The 9,327-nt window shown below is 54.2% G+C and overlaps 3 protein-coding genes across 10 annotated transcripts in view; 2 read left to right on the top strand and 1 right to left on the bottom strand.

The window, feature by feature from the left end:
- Pard6a (par-6 family cell polarity regulator alpha) overlaps window positions 1-1,883 on the top strand; it is a 2,191-nt gene extending 308 nt beyond the window's left edge. Inside the window, exons 1-3 of one of the 3 annotated variants that reach the window (XM_008839075.2) lie at window positions 40-183; window positions 565-787; window positions 1,001-1,883. In XM_008839075.2, the coding sequence (XP_008837297.1) occupies window positions 121-183; window positions 565-787; window positions 1,001-1,752 (1,038 nt within the window). In that variant the 5' untranslated portion in view covers window positions 40-120 and the 3' untranslated portion in view covers window positions 1,753-1,883. Of the gene's footprint in view, window positions 1-39; window positions 184-564; window positions 788-997 lie in introns of those variants that run through there. The other 2 variants (XM_008839074.2, XM_029566420.1) reach the window with 2 other exon arrangements.
- A 175-nt stretch (window positions 1,884-2,058) lies between these two features.
- Window positions 2,059-6,905, bottom strand: Enkd1 (enkurin domain containing 1). Of its 5 annotated transcripts, none has more exons than XM_008839071.3 (8): window positions 6,749-6,905; window positions 6,403-6,499; window positions 6,135-6,329; window positions 4,946-5,118; window positions 3,011-3,136; window positions 2,735-2,898; window positions 2,499-2,635; window positions 2,059-2,409 (listed from the first exon to the last, which is right to left on the bottom strand). In XM_008839071.3, the coding sequence occupies exons 2-8, from the start codon at window positions 6,485-6,487 to the stop codon at window positions 2,249-2,251; spliced, it is 1,041 nt and encodes a 346-aa protein (XP_008837293.1). In that variant the 5' UTR covers window positions 6,488-6,499; window positions 6,749-6,905; the 3' UTR covers window positions 2,059-2,248. The 5 variants fall into 5 exon arrangements, with proteins under 5 accessions (XP_008837293.1, XP_008837291.1, XP_008837290.1 ...); XM_008839069.3 differs by having other exon boundaries at window positions 6,728-6,869; XM_008839068.3 differs by having other exon boundaries at window positions 6,674-6,798.
- Window positions 6,906-6,950: 45 nt separating this feature from the next.
- CUNH16orf86 (chromosome unknown C16orf86 homolog) lies at window positions 6,951-9,046 on the top strand. Of its 2 annotated transcripts, none has more exons than XM_029566422.1 (4): window positions 6,951-7,069; window positions 7,297-7,464; window positions 7,826-8,073; window positions 8,177-9,046. In XM_029566422.1, exons 2-4 carry the CDS (start codon window positions 7,334-7,336, stop codon window positions 8,581-8,583), a joined length of 786 nt encoding a protein of 261 aa, XP_029422282.1. In that variant the 5' UTR covers window positions 6,951-7,069; window positions 7,297-7,333; the 3' UTR covers window positions 8,584-9,046. The 2 variants fall into 2 exon arrangements, with proteins under 2 accessions (XP_029422282.1, XP_029422281.1); XM_029566421.1 differs by having other exon boundaries at window positions 7,297-7,502.
- The last annotated feature ends 281 nt before the right edge of the window (window positions 9,047-9,327 follow it).

Raw genomic sequence — 9,327 nt, 5'->3', positions numbered from 1 at the left:
GAGGCTGGGGGTGGGGGGGGGGGGCAAGTGCTCCCGCCAGGGGCGGGGCGGCACGGGCCAGCCGGCCCGGCTGTGCACCTGCGCCTCGGCGGGCTGCCTGGGGCACTGCCAGGCCCCGCAATGGCCAGGCCGCAGAGGACTCCGGCACGAAGTCCGGACAGCATCGTCGAGGTGAAGAGCAAAGTAAGGGCTCCTCCGGCCTTGGCTCCGGCCCCCGCGCTAGGCGCTCCCAATTCCCTTTCTTTCCTTTACTGGCTCCTTGGTCTCCATCACCTCTTTCTGTCCTCCATCCTCCACGTCCTATTCTGCTCTCCTGTCCGCTTTTCCTCATCCGTCCTCCCTTCTGCTGCCGATCTCCAGAGTCCCGTCTGGGTGGCCTGGGCATGTGGAGGGCGAGGGGGAGGACCTTGGACAGCGTCCCTTGTGCTGGAACCAAGGTTTAGATTTAAAGCTGCAGCTGTTGCAGCAGTCCTCTTTCCCACCCATCATAGCCTCAGTCCAGTAGTGAGAAAGGGGCTCAGGCTCCGTCCTGACCCTCCTCTTCCCTTCCCCTCCCGTCTCCAGTTTGACGCTGAGTTCCGACGCTTTGCGCTGCCTCGAGCTTCAGTGAGTGGCTTCCAGGAGTTCTCGCGGTTGCTGCGTGTGGTACACCAGATTCCTGGCCTGGACGTGCTGCTTGGCTACACGGATGCCCATGGCGACTTGCTGCCCCTCACCAACGATGACAGCTTGCACCGGGCCCTGGCCAGCGGGCCCCCACCGCTGCGCCTTCTGGTGCAGAAGCGGGGTGAGGATGGGGTACACAGTGGGCAACCTCCTTGGGGTAGGGTGACAGGGCAGGTCTACAAGGGCTAGTCCATACCCAGGGCTCCTAGGCTTCACCTTCTGCAGTCCCTGCCCTTGGTCTGACCTCCAAGTGGTAGGAAACATTTGACATTGCCCCTGTAAAGGACCCAAATGGGAGAGTAGTCTCTAATCTCAGCACCCTCCTCTCCAGCAGAAGGTGACTCCGGCGGCCTGGCTTTTGCCTCCAACTCTCTGCAGCGACGAAAGAAAGGGCTCCTGCTACGACCAGTGGCACCCCTGCGCACTCGGCCACCTTTGTTAATCAGCCTGCCCCAAGATTTCCGTCAGGTTTCCTCAGTCATAGATGTGGACCTACTGCCTGAGACCCACCGACGAGTGAGGCTGCACAAACATGGCTCAGACCGCCCCCTGGGCTTCTACATTCGAGATGGCATGAGTGTGCGTGTGGCTCCCCAGGGCCTGGAACGAGTTCCAGGCATCTTCATCTCCCGCCTGGTACGTGGGGGTCTGGCTGAGAGTACAGGGCTGCTGGCAGTCAGTGATGAGATCCTCGAGGTCAATGGCATTGAGGTGGCTGGGAAGACCTTGGACCAAGTGACAGACATGATGGTTGCCAACAGCCATAACCTCATTGTCACTGTCAAGCCTGCCAACCAACGTAATAATGTGGTACGAGGGGCATCTGGGCGTCTGACAGGGCCTCCCCCTGTAGGTCCTGGGCCTACTGACCCCGACAGTGATGATGACAGCAATGACCTTGTTATTGAAAATCGCCACCCTCCCTGTTCCAATGGGTTGTCTCAGGGCCCCCTGTGCTGGGACCTGCAACCTGGCTGCCTACTTTCTGGTGCTGGCAGCTCTCTGCCCTCCTTGGATGGCCAAGAGCAAGCCAGCTCTGGCTGGGGGAGTGGCATGCGAGGTGATGGAAGTGGATTCAGCCTCTGACAGGCAAAGATGCAGCCCTTGTCATTTCAGGCTGCTGGACGTGGCAGGGACTTCCAGTTGGGGAGGGGAGATTAGCTTGCACACTGAGCCCTCTCAGCCTGGTGAACATTAAAGGTTTTCTACAAATGCAGATATGGTCCTTCTGTGTCCCAGCCTTAGCCTTTTCCTTGATCCTACACGTCTGCTTTCTGCCTTGGACATAGGGCAGGAGTGATGAGGGCACTGGCGAGACCTTCCTATAATTATGCAGCAGGAGGGCCACTGGGCTTGGCACTTCTAAAGAAGCTCCTACAGAAACACAGCCACTGTGTTACAAAAGGTTTAATTCTGACAAAGGGGCTGAAAGGCTAGGATGGCCCTTCTGCAGCCACTGGTGACTAGGAAGAGTGCTTTGGAGATACTGCCCACCCCACTGCACCTGTCTTAGAACCCTGCCCTTTGTAGCCTTGTGATCCTCAGCATGGATATCCCTGCCACCCTTTCCATAAAAGGGGGCTTAGGCATCCATCTTCACAAAAACTTTGGGGCGGGAAAAGATCTTGATGGCCTCTTCTACTTGCACCAGCTTCCGGTCCAGCTCAGCACGGTGACCTTGGGCTCTTAAAGAGTCTGCACCAGCAGGGAGCAAAATTAGTTTACGTAGCAGCTGGCTCTGGCCTACAAGAGGGCACAGAAGCAGTGAGTGTTGGGTAGGATGCATGGTCCCCAGTGGGCTCCCCTTCAGCTACCCTTGGCTGAGTACTCACTCTGGAGCAGATTGTTCAGTGTCTCTAGCCGTTGCTTCTCAGGCATGAGTGTGTGGCCTGGGGGTATGGCAGGGTCTGGCTGGCAATGCTGGCGGGCCTCAGCCTCCTGCCGCCACAGATCCCTGCGCTCCAACAAGCTGCAGATAACAGGCCCGGGGTTGATGACACCAAGGCAGAGGCTGGTTCCCACCCTCCACAGAGGTCCCTCACCGTAGGTGTCAGGTCATGGGACCTACTAATGTGGCACGTGGCCCTTCTGTGTGGCGTTGTAGTGTTCCTGGGCTTGCCTCTGCTGCTCCAAAACCTGTGCAAGGACCTGCATCGAGCGGGTATGGTGCCGGGGGGCCCTCTTGGCAGCTCGGGCATTGTGACTAATGAAATCCACACCCAGGCCTGCCCCCTGCAGGGACATGGCAAGCATGCTGGAGGCCCCATAAAATTGTGTTGGGCCCCTACACCCCATCCCCAGGAACTCTGCCCAAGAGCCTTCTAGCCCCCACAGATCTTCTCACCTTAGTTTTGGGACCTGGTGGAGTGAGCTGAGGACTGGGGACATGGGATGGTGAGAGCCCAGGGCCACAGTGGGAGTGTGCTCGCAGGAAGCAGGGAGGCTCTGTTGCAGAGGCAGGGCCAGGTTCCTGGAAGGTAGAGTACAACAGAGGAATCAGTCAAGATGAAGTCAGGGTCTCAAGCCATAAGACCATGCCTCTGTCTCTCTGCTTTGAAAGGCATTCTTTTTTTTTTTTTTTTTGGTCTATTTGAGACAGGGTCTCCTTGTAGCCCCAGCTGTCCTGGAACTCACTATGTAGACCAGGATGGCCTTGAACTCAAAGAGATCCACCTGCCTCTGCCTCCCAAGTGCTGGGACTACAGGCGTGCACCACCATGCCCAGCTTGAAAGACATTCTTATGTCCATCTCCCTCCCCTCCTCTCTCTTGAAGGAACACTTCTTAACAGTTCTATGAAAACAGTTCTATGAAAACAAACTACTTCTCTATCTACCTTTGTCCTGGTCTAGCTACCACTCTTTTCTCCTTCTTAGCCAAGCTTACTGGTTCTAGCCCCTCAAGATCACTGAGAGTTGTCACCCAAGTCCTCAAAGTAAGCAGTCCAGGGGCTGCTTACTTGGTCTCATTGTCCTCCATTTAATTGTCAATAACGCCTTGGTCTCACTCTTGAGATCCAGAGCTACATATCCATCTGCTTCCTGGACACAATCCTACCCCCTGGAAGTCCCACAGATGCTTCAGACTCAATACAGCCTCATGTGACCTTGTCCTTTCTCTGAATCCTGCTTCTTTCAGAGTCCCTGGATAGAGAAACGGTGCCTCACCAGGATACCCTCACCACTGCCCTCCTCTTTGTCCTCACATATAAATGCTTTAGGGAACATGGTGGCACATGCCACCTATAATCCCTGCACTCAGAAGGCTGCAGCAGAAGGATCAAAAGTTTGAGGCCAGCCTAGTCAACAGAGATTTCAAGGACAGCCTGGGCTACATAGCAGTCTCAGAAAGAAAGGAGCTGAGTGGTGGCCTAAATCTGCTAACTCAGCACCTGGGTGGCTAAGGCAGGAAGTGTCAAAGGTCAAGGCCAGCCAGGGCTACATTGTGAGTTTGAGGGACAGCATGGGCTAGGTAGTGAGACCTTGTTTTGAAGAAAATGTTGTGGTAGTACACATCTATAACCCCAGCACCTGGGGAGTAGAAAAAGGAAGACCAAGAGTTCAAGGCCACAGCCAGGCATGGTGGCACATGTCTTTAATCCCAGCAATCAGGAGGCAGAGACAGGTGAATCTCTGAGAGTTCAAGGCTAGCCTTGCCTACATAATGAGTTCCAGGACAGCTGGGGCTACAGGGAGGCCCTGTCTCAAAGACAAAAAAAAAAAAAAAAAAAAAAAAAAAAGAGTTCAAGATCAACTTCTCATTTCATGTACATAGAGTCTGAAGTCAGCCTCTGCTATGAGGGAGGAAACAAGAGAGAGGAGGGGGGGAGAAGGAGAGGGAAGAGATGAGAGAGGAAAAATTAGTAGGAAAGAGCAATGCTGGGAATATAGTTTAGTGGTACAGTATAAGCCTAGGATGCATGAATCCCTGAATTCAGTCCCCTCACCACAAATTATGTTGACAAGTAGCTTAGCTAATTCTTTCAGATGTGGGTCCAGCTGACTTTTTGGCCTAACCTTATGCTTTTCTCTCTAGATTGTACCTAGTATCCTCACTGCTCACACTCCCTCTGGTCCCAGAAGTTACACCTGTGACATTTTATATCTATAGAATATTCTCTTTCACTCTCCCCTACATGCCCTGATGCCAATACTACCTCAGAAAAGATCTACCCCAGGTGTCTTAGTCCTTTGTGATTCCCCCCTCTCCCTGTATGTTAGATCATGGTATAACTGCCGGTCGGCCAAATGGACAATACTTCTGGTTCCCAGGACAGGTACCTGCATCCTGGCCTTGACTCGAGACTCCACCTTGTCATACTTGGGTGAGCGCCACAGTGCCTTCAGGGGCTTGGGCTGGCCCTGTTCCCTGCTATGTTCCTGTTCTCGGAAGCGCCTCTGAATTTCTCTGATCCGCTTGAGGTTTTCCTTCTCGTAGTCTTTGGGAACCTTCCCTGGGGAAAAGATGCTGCTAAGCACAGACCTATCTATGGCCATGCAGCTTACAATAGATCACACACAGGCTCATACTTTACCCCTACAGAAAGATCTCCCAGACCATCCGGGGCTGATAAAGCACTTGCCTAGTATATGAGAGGCCCTGTGTTCAATCTCTAGCATCATAAAAGATAAAAATTTTAATACCACCCTAACCTTTTCATCTAAGACCCTATACACATACTTCACCTTATTCTCTTCATTATGTAGTGTCTCCAGGTTAATGTCTACTTTTTTTTTTTGTCTTTTTTTTGAGGCAGGGTCTCCCTGTAGCCCCAGCTGTCCTAGAACTCACTATGTAGACCAGGCTGGCCTTGAACTCACAGAGATCTGTCTGCCTCTGCTTCCCAAGTGCTGGGATTAAAGGCATGTGCCACCATGCCCGGCTTTGTTTTTTTGAGACATGGTCTCCCTGCAGCCCCACTGACCAGGCTGGCCTTGCTCTCACAAGTGATCCACCTGCCTCTGCCTCCCAAGTGCTAGAATTAAAGATGTGTACCACCACACCAGGCCTATTCTCTCTCTCTCTCATGTGTCTTTTTTTGAGACAGGGTCTCTCTGTAGCACCAACTGGCCTTGAACTCACAGAGATCCATCTGCCTCTGCCTCCGGAGTGCTGGGATTAAAGGTGTGCACTACCACGCCCGGCAATTGTCTAAATTTTTATAGTGAAGTATATACCATTAAATATCTTGAATATTACACTCCTGTCTTCGCTTGTTTATTGCTTTGAGCATTGATTCAATGGTGCCCATGCTTGTTAACCATTTTCCTAGCAGCTATAGAGCTTGGCACAAAACAGCACAAGGTAAACGTTTCATCAATGCGTGAATGTTGGATCCTGTAGGGAGGTAGTACTGAGGAAACTGAGACCCAGAGAGGTAGAACCTGGGCTCAAGAATGCAGCAGCAACCTATTTTGATCTCGCTTTTGACCTCCAGATGCCTCTCTGCCCCTTTTGGCAGGGACTTACTCTTCGGAGAGACCCCTGAACCAAGGGAGATGCCTCCTAGTTGCAGCAGCACTTCCCCCACGCCTCGCTGGCCACGCTCCAGGATCTCTCGGGCTCCAGGCCTGATCCGGGGGCCATGGGGAGGGTTGGAGTCCAGGTCGCGATCCGAAGTCAGCAGGTCCAGCTTCAGCGAGTTTCCCTGGAGGCGCCCCTGGGCTGAGGACCCAGCGGAGAGCCAACTCAATGATAGGGCGGAGTCCTCGCTCCGCCAGGGCACCCCGCAACTCACCCGAGGCTGGCCGTCGGTAGTAGTCAGGGCAGAGGGTAGGGTCTGGGGGGATGGGCCCAGAGATGCGGGAAGGGCCCTCGCACATATCGCTGTCTCCCTGCAACGGTGCACGGAAGCCTGCTGCGCTGCGCAACTCCCGCCCCAACTCCCCTCCACCCCCGACCCGAACCCTGCAGCCCCGCAGTTCTCATCCCGATCCTCCACCCCCGTCTCCCGCCCGGCCCCTAGGCCCGGTCAGCGCCAGCCCCCGGCTACCCCGACGCTAGCTCACTTCCCTGCGCTGTTCGAGGTCCCTCCCCCGCAACGCCCCAGCGTGGGCTCGCACTTGAACAGTTTTACCGCCAACCTCCACAACCCGGTGGGAGTTTCTGTTGCCTGGCAACAAATGGCTTCCGTCCCTGCGGTCAGGAGTCAAATGACCCCGGCGAAAAGCCTTGTGGGGTTTGTAGTTCCAGATGAGGAGGGTCTACAAATCTCCCTTCTCCGCAGACCCTGGCTTCCTGGTTGTCCCGTTGTCCATCAGTCCAATCCCTCTCGGGGCCCACAGTCCTCTCCTAGCAACGGTCGTCGTATGCACTGACTCCACACAGTCATGGCCTCAGCAGCGCAGCCGGAAGCCCAGAATGGGGCTGCCGTGGGATTAGCCCAGATTGCAGAGAACCCCAAGGTGACTCATCTTCAAATACTTGCCTGCAGCGCTCTGGGAGTGGGAGCGCTGCAGGAGGGGCAGAATTCCAGGTGACCCTAACTTCCAAGCCAAACCCTACAAGTTGAGAGGGGGCTGAGCTGGTGGCTTTCAGCTTATATTTTGTGACTAAATGTTGGTCTCTGAATGACTGATCCCTACATACTTTACCTGGCCATGGCAACTAATTACCTAGGTGTATCCTCTAGTGTCCGGAAACAGAAGAAAAGTGTCTAGTGCCAGCACATGACAAATGTCCAGCAGGACACAGCTCAGAGCCAGAGCTCCAAGAGGAAGCACCCAAGCCAGGAGAGGAAGGGCTCAATCCAGAGGTGGAAGCAGGAGAGGAGAGAGAACCCAGGCCTACAGCATCCACCGTGAGACCCAGACATGGGCCCAAAAGGAAGCCCATCAAGTGAGGGGCTCTCAGAGGGGAAGGAGTTGCAGGACTGGGGAGATGGGTCTTCCACCCCAAGATTCCTAAATCCTGACTCTTGCAAGGCAGATCCTTATCCTCTGCAAGTACATTACTCTCCACTCCTGTTTCTCTAGAGCCCTCCCATAGGGAGCACCAAGAGAGACAGATCCTCTAAGTCTTGTAAGAGACTGAGTTTAGATGACCTGGGGCTTCACTGACCAGGAAAGGGACAGCTATCTAGCCCAGGGGTTAGTGGGCCAGCAGGGCTAGGCCTGAGGCTCAAGACACAGGAGTCAGAGGCTGACAGCTCCCTCTTTCAGGCCTCTTGTCCCTGGCTTGGCCAACCTAGCCCTCCCAGGGCCTAGCCACCATGCCCATCCTCGGGCTGAAGCCGAGCTGCCACCAGGGCTGCAGCTGCAGAGGGAGGAGCCAGAGGGCAGCCACAGTGAGTCCTCACTGTCTGCCAAACAGCACAAAAAAGCCAAAAAACGCAAGAGTGTGGGGGCTCCTGTGCTCCCAGCTGTTGTCAGCACAGCATCTGTACCCACAGAGACCTTGGGGTTGGATCGTGAGTAGCAATTCCTGAGCCTTCCTTTTTCTTCTCTGTCTGCTGGGTCTGACAATGGCACAGCCTGGCGCTCCTGCCTTTGCCCTGTCTCGGTTTCTTGCAGGAAAAGCCCAGCGCCTGCGGCCACTATACCAGTACATCAACTACCGCAACCCTGAGCTGAACCAGGCAGGGGAGGAAGACAGGGAGACAGAGGTGGTGCCTGAATCTGAGTTGGCCCTGGTCCCTGAGGAAGCAGGTGTGGAACAGATGCAGACCCTGCTGCCTATGGCAGGTGAGCTGGGCTTAGGCCTTGCTTTACCCTGTTCTAATGCAACAGTACCCCTCACTCATACTATTGCTCCTCCTCTGGGAGAAGAGGTTGGAGAGGAGTCTGGGGGTTTGTCCAGCCTGAGGGTGAGTGGCAGCCTCAAGGCTGAGGTGGATACGACAACCCAGGTGGATATCAACAAGATGCTGAGTGTCTGTGCTGCTCCTCTTGTGCCCCCACTCTCCCCTCAGTACAAGTGACCATCTACCCATTGGGAGTTTCCCTCCTCCCAGGCCTGAATCAGGGCTGTAAGCCTGTAGACCTAGGTCATCTGATGGTGGAAGGAATATGGTTCCTGTCTGTGCTTGGAAACTTGGGCTTGCTGAAAATAAATATTTCTCCCTTTTTAAGACTGTGATTACCCAAATATGATGGGGATAGGAGGGGAGGACTCACCCATGTAAGCCATAGCCTGACTGGTCATCTGGATCAGCTGGAACCTTGACAAGTGATAGATTCCTGAATACCATCACAGACCTGAGTCAGAAGTAGGTAAAGTAGGCATGGGGCCCAGTTCTGTGTAGTCTCCCCAGGTGAATCTGAAGGTCAGACAGGTAATGGCAAAGGATGAATAGGGAAATGAGGAAGAGGAACTTGGGACAGAGGTAATAGAGGTATTAAGAAAAAAGTGGTGGGGCTGGAGATTTGGCTCAGCGGTTAAGAACACCAACTGTTCTTGCAGAAGACCTGGGTTTGAATCCCAGCACCCACATGGCAGCTAACAACTGTCCATAACTCCAGTTCCGGGGGGATCCGACAGCCTCTTCTGTCTTCTGTGGGCACTGCACGACACGGGTGCACTTAACTACATGCAGGCATAACACTCATACACATAAATAAAAATAATAAATAAGGCCAGGCGTGGTGGCACACACCTTTAATCCCAGCACTCGGAAGGCAGAGATAGGTGGACCTCTGTGAGTTCGAGGCCAGCCTGGTCTCCA

Source organism: Nannospalax galili, unplaced genomic scaffold (assembly GCF_000622305.1).
Source record: "Nannospalax galili isolate Female #2095 unplaced genomic scaffold, S.galili_v1.0 scaffold799, whole genome shotgun sequence".
Taxonomy (NCBI): Eukaryota; Metazoa; Chordata; class Mammalia; order Rodentia; family Spalacidae; genus Nannospalax; species Nannospalax galili.
This window is presented reverse-complemented; position numbering and strand designations above follow the sequence as displayed.